This window comes from Pomacea canaliculata, linkage group LG3, assembly GCF_003073045.1.
Source record: "Pomacea canaliculata isolate SZHN2017 linkage group LG3, ASM307304v1, whole genome shotgun sequence".
NCBI lineage: Eukaryota > Metazoa > Mollusca > Gastropoda > Architaenioglossa > Ampullariidae > Pomacea > Pomacea canaliculata.
The window spans coordinates 49,765-64,558 of NC_037592.1; the positions used below are offsets into that span (position 1 = coordinate 49,765).

The following is a 14,794-nucleotide window of genomic DNA, read 5'->3' on the forward strand; positions in this document are numbered from 1 at the left end:
TTGCATGGTGTTAAAAAACAATTAAGTACATTTTAAAATAGACTGTTTCTGACCAACCACTCACCCCAATGATGATTTTATGCAAAAATCATGTAAAACAAATAAATTTTGAAAGAGACTACTTGTTCAATGGGTCACCAGTCATGTTAGCTCAGACACATCAATCCATTCATAGCTGCCATATTGTCCAAACACCAAATGTCAAATATATAACAGAGAACTTGTCTTGCTGATTTTGATTTTATGCACTGATGTACGTGTGCGGACAATGCATTCTTACAAACAAGGAGGTGAAAAAACCCATAGAGGTTTAGAATTGCTTTGAGTCTAATACAAGGCTAAGCTCCAAATTCATGACAAGTTTATGAAATGTCACACTGCCATTAGTTTGTGTGATTTAGATTTTTTAAATATTGTTTCGGGGAAGAACTATAACACACTGCTTAGGGTTCATTGATAGTGATTTAGCAGGGATTATCAACATGAGAGTGTCAAAGCATACCAGACACGACTGGCGGTCATGTTTGACGGCGTGTATCTCAAAAGTGGAAAAGGCAGACATTCATTACTTTTATTTCTGTTTGTAATGAAGCATTTTATTGTATTTTTATATAAGATTACATGATTTCTGTGATCAGGTATGACCTTTTACATGTGTCCAGTGGTGGCAGCAATAACACACTGGTAGTGCGAGCAGCAGAAATAGGACATACCATTTTCAAGGTAACCTTCTCAGTTTTATTACTGTACTTTTGTCCCTGTCGCCTATAGTAAGGACACATCATACTCAAGGTAATCCTGTCTTACCACTGGAGTTCTGTAAGTATACCTTAGAGGTAGGATGCACCATCGTCAGAGTAACGCTCAGACTTACCACTAGAGTTGTGTCATTATACCCCAGAGATGATACACATTATTGTTGGGATAATGCTCTCTGTCTTACCACTGGAGTGGTGTACTATATTTTAGAGGTAGGACCCACCTTTGTCAAGGTAATTCCTCTCAGTTTAATCAATGTTGTGTTTTCATTCTAGTGGTGTTACTTTCATTCTGTTGTAGTTTGTTATTTTTTAAACGACAGCATTACCAGTGGGTTAAGAACGGAATGGAAATCAAGATGCTGCTGATTTTTTTCACTAAGTCATCCACATCCTAGCTACTACAGTAGCAGTCAGCTTTGTGGGAAATCTCAGAAGAGAAGATTATGGTAGTAAGACCCTGACAGAAAATCTGGTGAAGCCCTGCAGGTGGTTAGCTACCATATTTCTGTACCTCCCAGCAACCTCAGCTAGAACTTGCAATCATCTAATTGTCTGAGAACTAACTTTTAAAAACACCACTTTAAGTCTGGACCTTGACGTTTGATTCAGATACCCAGGTACCCACAAATTTAAAGTATTTACCAAATTCGTAACAAATAAACTAAATATCCTCACCAAACTGAGATGAGGCATCATAGTTACTTTACAGTTTGGAGCGCGATGGTGCCGCTGCACCCCATCATAGGTGAACATGATGCCTGAGATTCTGGTTAACGAACTGCCTCCACTGGCTCCAACTCATCGCGGTGCTGTTCAACTCACTTAGTGAACTACCGGTCCTCTCTTACACGTTATCCAGGCACAACTTTCTCTGTTTTCCGACAGGTCTCTGGCCCTGAATGGAACCCTGCAAAGCTATCTTAGGTTTGCCACCATGTCAAATGACATGTCTGAACCATCTTAACTTGAACTGCTTTATGATTGTGAGAAGAGGCACCTGGGGACCCACCAGACTGCAAACCCAGTTGCACATGAAATCGCTTGTATTTTCCTCACTATCGGAGATACAAACATTCTCCTCTAGCACTTCATCTCAAATGCTGGTATCTTTCGCTTTTGATCTGTCAGCAACATCCAAGTCTCGCAGCCATACAGCAGTACTGGAACAACAAGAGACTTGTAGAGCCTGAATCTGACAGCAAATGAGACGTTTTTGCTGCTCCAGATTCTGTTAAGTCTTGTCATTGCCGCTTATGTGGCTGCAATCCAGCAATTAACATCTTCCATGCTACAACCGTCGCTGGTTAGGATAGAACCGAAGTATTTGACGGCCTGGACATGTTCCACATGTTCCCCGTTCAGCTTGATGTCAGCCTCTACCAGGCTGATGGCATTCACCACGATCTTGCTCTTCTTCATGCTGATCTCCATCCCATACTCTCGTGCACATGCATCCAGCTTGTCTGTTAGAGGCTGTAACTGACTGTTGTTGCCTGCTATCAGGTCTATGTCATTTTCAAAGCGGAGGTTACTTCTTCTGATCAAGACAGAGGATTTGTGGTCCTCTAACATGTTACGCGTTACCTTCTCTAGGTAGATGTTGAACAACGCGGGGGAAAGAGGTGAGCCCTGGCGAATGCCTAGCTATGGGGAAGGACTCCTCCACCATCATGCGGTATTAGAGCACCTTGAACATAACCTTGCTCACGTGACAGATGAGGCAGATTGTTCAATAATTCTCACATTTGCAACTTTGACCTTCTTTGACAAGGGCACCACCAACGACTGCAACCATTCACGTGGCCACTCATTGGTTTGCCAGATTTTGTGACAGCTTTGTGAGCACTTCTGTCAGCTCCTCACCTCCTTCTTTGACATCACTGAACCTGCAGCTTTTCCTGTTTGTCCCATATTGCTGCTTCCACTTCCGCTCTCAGGACTTGCAGGTCTTGGGGGGTCATCTTGTGATGGTTGTACCATATCCAAAATGGTCTCATCTGTCTTGATTGGCGCATTGTACAGTTCATCACAATACTCTGTGAATCGATTGAGGACATCCTTTTGCTTCAACAGCACGCGACCCTGTTTGTCCTCAGTCTTTACGTTTTTTTGCATCGTGTGAGAGAGTGCGCAGAAGACTTTCAGCCTTTCTTTAGTCGTCCCACTTCATACCATCATCAATTTCTGAACATCTGGCTTCAATCCAGGCTTCCATGGCAGCCCTGATATTCTGACATACTTTGTGATGGACTTTCCTGTATTCCTCGACTGCCTTAGGACTCGTTCATTTTTTAAGTCACCATCCCTTGCCTTCTTCTTCTCCCTCTGCTTCTGTGAGGCATTCTGCGTCTTTCCCTCACAATGGAACTGTTGAGGGATCCGAGCCAACTTTGAAGAACTCTGATGCTGCCTAGCATCTCATTTCTCTCCTGATATTAAAGCACTACAGGAGACTCTTCTCCTACCTTCTATCTCCTTTTCCTTCAAAGGCTTTCATGTTTTATGTTAGTACTGTCAGACTGACATCTCTACAGGTAGGACTGCTCTTCTTCTTCACTTCCATATTTTGTTTAACCAGCTAATACTTTCCGCTCCTCTTCAAGCTGTTGCTGCCCGGGTTACCCTGGGCAAGACTATCACTGTTTGCAACGCCACTGAGACACAATAAGTTACATGCCATCCTTCCCTGTCTTTCCGACTGCCTACCTTCATACCATCCCGTGCGGCAGGAGGAGGTAGTTTTTGCAAGACCACGTTTAGGACGCACCTTTGCCACACAATCGCACCTTTTAGGAGAATCACCACCAATTTGTCCATAGTGTCAAGGAAATTTTAGCATAGTAGATATTTTAATTACTTGTCCTGAAGTCCAGAGTATCTGCCAGCAGTTTTTTTACAACAGACTTTTTGTTTTCCTTGTTTGAGTCCATCCCATTGGCAGCTATTATTACATTTTTAAGAAGGATAGGGCTCTGTTATAAGATTTAAGCTTTTTATGTTCTGATAGTTTTTGGTTTTGGGGTTTTGATTAGTTGGTAGCCTTTTGGGCTGCAGCACTCTTTTTTTACACTTTATTCTTTTTTTTTTTTTGCATGATTCTTGCTTTTCGTGTTGCCTTTTATTAAGTTTTTGTGGTTATATCACTTATGCGATTTGCCCCTAAACATTTTAAGGCAAGATTACTTATGTCGCCGTGATACAGCCTTAGTTGCTGGAACTGTGTAAAATACAATCAAGCAACCACCGCATAGTTTAGAATTTTGAGACTTTGCCCACCCCTGTGTTAGAATGTTACGGACTGCCAATTTCTACGGCTGATTTACTTGATAAATTAAATTTCAATCAATTAACCTAGGCTAAATTTTTTTTTAAAATTTTTTTTAAAAAATTGAAAACAAGTGCTCTTCACACATTGGCAGATGGACCAGTCCTAAGACATCCATAGGCCACATCCAGCCTGCAGACAGTACTTTGCCCACCCCTGTTCTAGAGGTTTGGTATGTAAAGGTTGTTTTTTATTGTTTACTCCTTTTTATTTTGTGCAGGTATGGGATAAAGACAACCCCTGGATTTCTGATTTTGTAAGTGTACCTGTAGTGAGTGTTATATCACCACCCAATCCAGTCTTGGCGAGGGGCTCAGTCATCTGCTTCTCCACACCTTTTGATGAGAACAAAGGTAAGTCATTAACTGAGATCTTTAACCTGCTTTTTGACACTACAATGGAACCTCGGTTAACGAACACAATCTGTTCTGGAAAGTTGTTCTTTATCCGAAATGTTCGTTATCCGAAACAATTTTTTCCATAAGAAATAAAGGTTCATTGGTTCCAAGCCCCCGTTGACTCACGAATATTTGAAAGTTACAGGCTATATAGGTATTTGTTTTAATGAGAACAGTTATAATGCAATACAAATGGAGTTAAATAAACATAAAAACATTAACGAAAGCATTTAAACATAAGAAAACTTGTTTCCCTGTGTGGATGGAGGTGTGGAGAGGAAGGGGTGGTATTACTGCTTGCAATCCCCCTCCATGAGCACATGACACTGTAAAATCGGGGGTGACTTCCCTTTTCTGTCGCTTTGACATTCAAGGAAAAAACTTGTCCAGTGTCTGTTGCTTCTGCCTTTTTTGTAAAACTTCCGTAATACATCACATTATCATTGAACATGTTTAGGCTCCTATTACCTATCGCACTGTTAGGGAAAGACTTTTCTCCAGACTTTTCTCCAGACTTTTCTTTGGAGCCATGATTGTGGATTATCTTATTAAAATAAAGCACAAAAATGACTAAAAATAAGAAAGATGCGCACAGATAAGGAACAACCGATCGTAACTGTGTCTCAAGCGTGAATGATGACATGCTGGTCAGTCACGTGTGGTTCACATGGCTGTTCGTTATCCAAAATTTTGTTCGTTATCTGAGACAAATTTTTAACAAAATTTTTGTTTGTCATCCAAAATATTCGCTATCCGAGGCATTCGCTAACCGAGGTTCCACTGTATTAAGTATGCAACTGCATGAAAGTTTTAGCTGAAATATAAGATCTTGAATTGTCTGATAATTTAGTCTTAGAATTGATATAAATTTAACAGCTGGATCTATGATCAATTGCAGAATATTAGAAAAATGCAGATTAAAAAAATTAGCAGGAAATTTTGTATAATTACATTGTCGAACACCTATTTAGTGAGGAAGAGTAGCTTGATCATAGTAATGCTTGCTCATCCTTTTATCATGGAGTCTAACACAAATTACCTGATAAAGAAAATACAGCTCTTGGGAACATTTTGTAGGGTATCAGAATGGCTACAGAGATTTTATTCTACATCTCTTAGGATTATCAGTGCTTAATGCTATCTTTGTGTGTGTTTTTGTCAAGTTCATTTATTCAAGTATGATTAACAGTCATCATTGGCTCCCATCAATATGTAGGTGTCCAGCTGTCTTTGTGTGTGGTTATGTAGGTGTCAAAGGTGGATGGAAAAGCAGTAGCAGAGCTCTGCAAGTAGACTCCCAGACAGGAGAGGCACATGCTGTGGCCGTAGGGCAGTCATCTCTTTCATACCAGATCTCACCTGACATTGTTACCAATACAGAGGTATGTGTACAGTACTTCATCACCGAGGGTTTGCCTCTGTGTGTGCGTGCTGTAGTTTTGGGACAATTATTTTTTTTTCATTGCAGGTCTCACCTGACATTGTTACCAACAGAGAGGTATGTGTACAAGGTTGTGATTTTGGTAAACAGACACGTGGGATGGACGGAAGTGTCGTAATTGACCCATTGTCTTTGGCTAATTGCACTCTTGACTACTCCAGCAACTACAGTAAAAGCTTGCTGTCACAACAAATGGTTCCTCAACACTTATACACTGGATAGTTGCACATTCTTTCAACAAAGAACACGATTGCCTTAGGCTACCCATGTCGTGTGTATTTTGCTGTGCTGGGCCAAGGACTTTATGTGAGAACACAAACACATCTCTCACCAGCTACAACCAGTTGCCATCTGAAGTTATCACTAAGCTTAACAAATTTTACAGCGCAATAGCTACTGCCAGAGAAGGCATGTTACACAGAGTCAAACTTTTAAACCAATCAATCATTAGAGCTGGCAGGTATGCTGCCACATAAGATAACTCTATAGCATATAAGAATGCTCCATAAACTTATTTATTCATTACCATCCAACATGCAAAAAGTGAGTATCATAATTCAAACTGATAAACTTCTGAACATGCAAGCTATCAGCATTCAGCCTTTCAAAGTACCATTATACATCTCCATGTTCAAAGACAGCATAAATGTCTGTCAAAGTTTGCCATACAGTTCCAATTTTATCCCAGCTGAGACAGTTATCCCTTTTGCATTTTGGGTCATTGAGATAATATACCTATTAGTTTAGAGCCAGTATGTGGTCTACACAAACAACGCTAATATTCCTATCTGAGAACATGAAACACGCACATTAAAAAAATCACTCCCAACTGAGGATACTCTGCTGTCACAAGACTGGGCATCATTTGGTGGTTCCTTCTCTAACATTTCAGCTTTGCAACAATACTTCTTCTGGAACCTGAAAACTTTGGTTTTTAGGAAGCTGCCCATCGAATCAGTGAAGAAACACTTGTGAATCACTAGTTGGCATCATTTATGGTCAGAACTACATCTGATTGTCTTCAAACCTCTGACTTTCATTCTTAACTAATAAAAACATGCTTGGCAAATGCTTTTACAGTTTGTCTTGCAATGTTCCAAGAATTTCACATCTAACACTGCAATGCGAATGTCCCCATCTGTCCTTCTTAGTTATCACCTCTTGTTCCAAAAACCATCAAAATAGAACCAAGGTCCTATTCCATTATTCCATGCACCATTATTCAGGCAGACAAGCCTGTTTTGTATACTCCAAGTAAACATTTCAGTAAAGATCTGAAAATCCAAAGTGAAAAGTGCTGAACTCACTTGACTGCAAAAGAACGACAACATACTCTATATATTCTTTGTTTCCTTGTGTGATCAGAGGAATCAGTGTCAAGAAAAGCTCATGATATCATTTTGCTCTCATGACATCATTGTGCTTGATGATGTCCAAAACAGCAGGTTGCTTCTCATTACAAATGTATATCAATATTGAAAGTACAAGCAACAGAACTTTGTTCTACATGATGGGTTGCAAGGTAAAGATCTCTGTATGCTGTGGAAATCGCAGTCGAAAGTTAACCACACAAACACAAGCAGAGCACACCTAGAAGAAATTTCTCGTTTTCTGACTGCAGCACTGCGTGGTCAGTAAACCATAAAAATCTTCATTGTACCACCATGGTGAACTGTTCAAATTGCATAGACACGTTCACACCATCTGGGATATGTGCTGGTATTTTTTGTATCCAGCCTTGATGATGATACCCATGCTCAAGCCACACATTGTATATACTACCTAACCCCACTTGTGACCATAATACCCCTTCTGATTTATTTGATGCACTTCAAGATAGAAGCTAAGAAGAAAATAGAAGAAAGGGCTTATTAAAAAACCCAATGCTGCTGTGTCTATCCAGATAATAATAATAAAAAATTCAAAATTTGAAAAGTGCATACTCACACTCCTAAGGAGCATGCTCTTAGCGCTTAAGAACAAGAACGAAACATGGACAGCATACAAGGGACAGGAACACAAACAAACAAATAACATATGAACTAAGAAATAACAAACAACTGTACTAAACGAAGAATAAAATAAAGAGAACACAAAGAGGAACCAAATAACAAGAACAAGAGCTGAGAGTAACATGATATTGCAAAAGGAAGGGTGTGACAAAGGACTAGCAATATGGGAAAGGTTAGGAGTCATGTTTACAGAAGGGTTGCGTTTTCAGCGCATGTTTAAAGGATTCAATAGTGGGTAGGTGGTAGGTATGGAAAGGGAGAGAGTTCCATTGTTTGGCTGCACAATAACTAAAAGTCCTGTGGCCATATGTTGTTGTTCTGGTGGCAGGAAGAGTAAAGAGACGATCATCAGGCTAGGAGCAGAGTTGTGTAGCTGGGACATAAGGGAAAAGCAGTTCAGAAAAATAATCAGGGCAGATGCCCGCAAAGAAATTAAAACACAGCAGGAACATATACAAAGACAAGCACCCGAAATCACACCAATCCTTTCTGTTGGTAAACCAACGTGTACACTTCAAAACAAATGTGAATGTAACTATCTGAGGTCATAGCATTATGCTTTCTCCACTGAGCACTTGAGTCACTTTGCTGGCTCCCAATTAGCATACATAGAGTACAAAATGGACTTTTCAGTACCTTCAGTGGAAATGTTTTCTGACTTCCTAGCTAACCCTATAAACATCGTGGATGCAGAGATTTCTGGACAAGCTGGTTTTCCCTTTCCACACTTGCCAGGATGTCTTTTGAAGTATTTAAACCCAAATTTTTGTTTATGTTCGTGTGTGCTCCCATGTATGCATGCATACACACATGCAGAGAGCAGCTTCTAGCTATAACCTGGTGTAATGTAATAAGAATTATAGTTGTTCAGCATGCTTTATATTTTACTAATGGGACCACAGAAAAATGTCCTTTTGTCAAATTTCTATAATTTTACATCATCTACAGGTAACAGTGGTTTCAGCAGAGAAAGTCAAGTTGCAGCCTTTGGTAAAATTTGTGACAAATAGTCCTAATACAGATCAACTCTTCATTCCAGTTGTCTTCTCAGCAGAGGGCACTCTAACAGGTGAATGAATCTTTATGTGGCACAAGTGCTGTACAAAACAGAAATGTTGAACAGCCTTAGGTACAGATGTTTTATTAAGACAGGTTTAGGGTTTGAGTCACAGCTTTTGCATCAGACTGTTAATTCAAATGGTTATTTCAGATACAAATTTGATTTAAAATTCATGTAAGAACTGAAATTTCTGAAATATTTTCCCTGATAAAATTTTGGTTAATAGTAGGATGATATGGCTTCTGTGTACAATGCAGTACATGATCCATATTAGAATATGTGTTATGATAATAGGGCTACTGTGTTCAATGCAGCACATAATCATTTCTTATTGAAAAAGACAAATTAGAGAAAATCTGGTTGCCTGTGGAGAATCCTACTCTCATCTATGGGATAATTTAATCTTTCTCCTACAAATGCTACTATGGTAACATACTCTTGTTCCATCGGTTACAAATTTCAGTTTTATTTGACATAAAAGCACATTGTCTGAGAAAAAGTTTCTTGGTGCTATGATTCTATCTAGCCTTATGAACCAGTTTCTAGGTGCTTTGTATATATCCAGTCTTGATAATGATACCCAAGCTCCCCCAACTCATTGTGTATACCACTTGTATCAGTAAGCTTTATTTTGATCTAGTTTTCATGTTATCTTTAAACATCTGCCTTTTTTCCAATGTCCTCATTACATGCCTCAGTAACAGTTGACGCCATTGTCTCTTGCGATGTCAGTTTCTGTGATCATCTGAACTCTAATACTACTACACTACTGACCCCACTTGTAACCAAATTACCCCTTCTAATTTCAGTTGGTACAATTCAGCTAGACAAAGCTAAAAAAAGAAAAATGATATATATGGTATCAAAAGCTTATAAAGAACAACATTAAGGAATCCTAAACTAAGGGTTCCTTATTGTTAACAAGTGTTACCAGATCCACAGATTATTGCCAACAATCAAACTAATTGAGGATTAGAAGATTATGAATTTTGGCAACTTAAACTATTGATAAGTTAGTCAATAACAGATCTTACAGAGTAGAAACTAATTTTTATTAAACCTTTCATAGCTTTATTTTGTAGACCCAGAAATGAGGTGTATGTGATATGGGAAATTTGTAAAAGCTTTGCCATAGCAGCAACATTTGTGTGTGATATGAGATTGTGTGTTGAAAGCATTCACTTATTGCAGCACTGTCATGTATATGCTATGTTTACAGGATTCAGTTGTCACAGCAGTGTCAAGGAGGGAGTCAGATCTGGTTATGGAGCACCAGTAGTGACATTCTTCTGTAATCTACAGCTCACTGATCTCCCAGGAAACATTAGAGTCAGTGAGGTTTTTTCTGTAGAACCTGTAATTAATTTACAGACAGGTAAGTGGAAGTTGTTAACTCACCTTATTTAAAGGATTTCAACTCTGTGTTTACACTATAACTAAGAAGCTATCTGCTCACTAAGGATGTCACATTTTACAAAAAAATAAATCATAACTTAAACAGTAAATTTATCATAATGAACATACTTTTAGACAATAATTTTTCTAGATAAAAACCTATCATTAACCTTAAATCTGGTATTCACCTTATTACTTATGTTCAATGAAAACAATGTTGCCTTGGGAGATATATGTCCAACCTATAGCTGTTCTTCAGATCTGACCAAACTAAACTTTAGACCTAAGCATACAACCCAGTCAGGTTGAGCAAGTCACCATTTACACAATCAGCTTTTAGATTAAAAGTGATTGCTATTATGCTCTTCTGTTCATCATTTGTATCGTCAAATAATTCCCTGCTGGAGTATTTGAGTCTGATCTCTGCTGAAAAACTAGAATAATACATGATTGCTTCTTTTTCACCTTTTTTGAATTCAACAGTAAATATATTCTATCCATGTAACTCTATCAAGAATAGATTCCCTTTTGAAGTGTATAGAGTTCTTTCTTTGGCAGTAGTCTTTATCCATCAAAATTTTGAAACTTCCTGAAAACAGCCACATCTTGAAATCAAATATTTGTCTGCAATTGACGTGAAAGCATTTTGATTGTGGTAATGTAATTTTGTCACTTGTTTTGAGCATGTTTAGCCAAGACTTCAACAAAAATAATGTTATCCAATTAAGCAGATTTCTTTTTTTGATGTCTTCTAGGCGAGCATGGATGTTTGATTCATTCTGTTGGATCCTTGCAAGTCCTGCAGCAGCTATCTTTTGTGATGTCATCTGCTAAGATGGAGGTGAGAGTAGCTCAAGAGGAGGAGCAGGAGGAGATGCTATCAGACAGCATCACTTTACCATTTGTTCCTGCCTTCCATGTGCACACCTCTGAGTTGCACCTTACAACAACCTCCCCACGTGGGGACATACACTTGAGCTGTGTACCTCAGGTGGCCCACAGTCTACAGGTGAAATGTCTCTTCTTTTGGGGTCCTTCATAAGAGAGAAGTACTCAGTACAGGGTGTAGGAATGAATAAATTTTGTAGGAATGAATAAATTGGGTTTTTGTAAAAGGATTTAGTTCATGCTGTTTTATTCTTTATTGTTTCTTTCTGTTTGTTTGGTTTTTTTGGTGGGTTTTTTTGTTTTTTTTTTTTTTTTGGCGAATTTTCATGTGTTCACAGGAGGAGACAATTACATATTCAAAACATATTTGCAACAATAACAATACATTGACCGTCACAGTCTAGTTTCTTTCTTAGGTGCTTCATGCTTTATGCTGACCAGTCCCATGTTTCATAAATTAAACAGCGATGTTTTAATTTGTATACAATCCCTCTTTGAAGCTCCATTTTGCAATATACATGTTTTTTCTCTGTTTGCTCTGTCTGCTTTTTTGGATTTTCTCTCCTGAGAGTTGAATTCCCATTTTAGTCATGTCTGGCAACAACACTATTCTTTGGAACTCTTTTAGCTTATGTCAAGAACTTGTTGCTTTTACAGATAGCAAGCCAGGAAGCAACTACCTGTTGACAAACACTTGCACTCATGTTACAGGTGGTAGCAAGTGACCCTAGGTTGGAGGTTTTGAGTGCAGAGCCTGAGAACCAGGGCAAGCTTGTAATTATAACAGTACGCCTGAGAGACTCAGTCACAGGGGATAATGATCACCTTGAACTATTTGTTGACATCAGCTGTACCATCACGTCCCAGCACCACCGTCTCCCAGTCTCCATTCAACTGCAGCAGGGCCAAAAATCAGAAAGTGAGCATGAGTCTGCTCAAAGAGTGGAGTAGTGTAAATAAGTAATTAATAAAGAGTGTGAATAAACAGTTGTAAATGCATATTGCAGAAATCTTAGTGCAAACGTGTAGAGGAGGTGTTTGATTTATGCTGGAAAAAGTTGTAGTGCACAGTTGTAGAGGATGTGTAACTGTAGAGGGAGAAACTGTAGCCTGGTGGCAAGTGCACATGGCTTTAGCTGGCACATTTATTAGGAAAGGAAAAAGACTATTGAAGGAGAAGGTTGAACTTTAGTGCGTTGTGTCATATACAAACCCTGCCTCCTTCTGCTGCTAATCTATAGGACCGTTACCTCATGGTGCATAAACAATTTAGTGACCGTATGGATTTGTTACTTAGGATATTTAAACATCTGCCACTGGCTAGTAAAATGAAAGAAAAACTCTTGTTTGCCATAGTTAAACATTGGCAAGCAAGCTGAAAGTATTCAGCAGAAAGTGAGTTAAACTGTGGCACATACCATAAAACAATCTCTTGTTTGCAGTACAAACTATGTTAAGGTAAGACGGGGCAGTGCAGTTTAGAGCGTTTCTGAGTATTTTGAGTTAACATTATGACAGTTCACCTTGCTTCCTAATCGCCCTGTGATTCAGAATCCAGAAATATCCCTTTCCACTCAATATTAGCAAAAAAATGGGCAACATTTGAGACAAAGTGCATTCAGTTGTTTTACAGAACTGGATTGTGGCATATGGAAAGACCAAATATTTGCGATTCAACTGAAACCACATGCTAGGCCATTTCTGCATAGAGTTATGGATCTTTTCTTGGTTAACAAACAGAACTGGAATTTTCCTAAAATGATCAGAACACCACCGTTTGAGTGCAGTCAGACCACGAACTTGTACTACTGGACTGCTTGCAGACGATTTTTTCCAGTTAACTACTAGAAGGAGGCTGGTGTGTACAAAGCTTCTGGTTTAGTCACATTCATTGTTTAGGCTTACCGAGACTAGCAGCAGAGAACTTCACAAGAGGCTAAATGTTGGTCTCGGCAGGCAGACAGCAGTCCACCTCTACACGTCTGTGGTCAGACTTCAGTGTTAATAAATTTGCGTCTGGGTCACAGGTTACACAAGCACTCTCTGGAAGTTCTGACTGTCCCACACTGCAGCATATGTAGACAATTAGCCTTTAAAGTGAAAGTTATTAAGTTATTTTGGTCCACTAAATGTTCACTTTGGTTTGAGGAATTGTTCACCGTCTTCTCAAAATGCCTTCATCATGGATATAAGGAAGAATGTGCGTAAAGACATCTACATTAGCTTAAAAAGTGAAGAACTATGTGGTTGATACAGTTGATCATCTGTTAATAATCACTGCTTTAGATGTGATCCCTAGAAATGTTCCTTACGGGAACACAATAGACCATAGAGGCGGTGTCAAGATCAGACAAGTGTAGCTGTGTAGAGGTGATGTCAAATGGTTTTGCTATGAGAGGCCTAACTTATCTGACCATAAAAGCTATAGATATAATAATAATATACAGAAGAACAAAACATGCTGGTGTGTGTTGGGTTGGCTTTGTGCCTTAGGCCATGATATTGTGTCTCCCCCACAGAAAAATTGATCTTCATTTTGTGTGTGTGTTGTGTCACACAGGATCAAGTTCACTCAAGCAAGAAAAAGTAGGTTGGGGCCAGTTGCTTCAGACTGTTCTTCACAACAGCCAGCCTGGCATTGTCCTATTTTTTGTCATCCTGGCCACAGCTGCAGCTGTTCTTGTAGGTGAGTAGCTTTTATTTTTCCGACTAGGCAGTAACATATCCATGGAAATTTTGATTAACATGTTTTATGTGCATTAGATACACTTTATTTGACCCTTGTGAATTTTTGCATTCACTTTGCATAAGACTGAGGAGAAAGACTTTTCTGCCACACTTTTGCAGTTTGCTTGCACAAATCATAGCTCATGGCAAGACTTCGTGTCACCTGTAAACTGCAGCCATTTTAAAAACTTTCTTTCCACTTCAATAAACCTGATAAAAGGCAACTGTAGATTTGAATCTTGAAACAACATAGTATGTAACTTCCCATGGTAATTCATTCAAGTGCATACAAAGTCGTATGAAAAGGACCATTGAGATATTTATACATACAGGTTCCATTGTGACCTGTAGCCATAGAAGATGGTAATAGGCCACATAACATTGGAAAAAAGAGTACATTGGATGCAAGTAAACCAGCCATATCACATGAGATTATCTAGTCATGTCAGATAGGGTTATCTACCCATGTTAGTTGCCACTGGGCCATACAGCAAAATCAGCTAACAGTATAAGGAAACTCAAGAACACCACAATTGCTCTCATGTTTAATTATCCCAGAAAGTCTTTACTTTTTGTTTTCTGTAGGCAATCACAAAACGATAATGACAATAGATTTGAATGCTTGAAATATGGTCATATGTCCTATCTGAGATTGGCTATATGCTCTTCCCTTACATCCCAGCTAGACAATTCCACTCCTCATCTGATGATCGTCTTCTATTCTTCCTGTCAACACAACAACAACAACATATGGCCACAGAATTTTTAGTTATTTTTAGTTATTGTG

At 38.9% G+C, this 14,794-nt stretch overlaps 1 protein-coding gene across 1 annotated transcript in view; it reads left to right on the forward strand.

The window, feature by feature from the left end:
- LOC112560171 (nuclear pore membrane glycoprotein 210-like) overlaps nt 1-14,794 on the forward strand; it is a 63,195-nt gene that overhangs the window by 45,366 nt on the left and 3,035 nt on the right. Inside the window, exons 32-39 of the mRNA XM_025231803.1 lie at nt 639-723; nt 4,307-4,439; nt 5,733-5,866; nt 8,886-9,006; nt 10,217-10,372; nt 11,148-11,401; nt 11,992-12,199; nt 13,841-13,966. Of these exons, the coding sequence (XP_025087588.1) occupies nt 639-723; nt 4,307-4,439; nt 5,733-5,866; nt 8,886-9,006; nt 10,217-10,372; nt 11,148-11,401; nt 11,992-12,199; nt 13,841-13,966 (1,217 nt within the window). The remainder of the gene's footprint in view (nt 1-638; nt 724-4,306; nt 4,440-5,732; nt 5,867-8,885; nt 9,007-10,216; nt 10,373-11,147; nt 11,402-11,991; nt 12,200-13,840; nt 13,967-14,794) is intronic.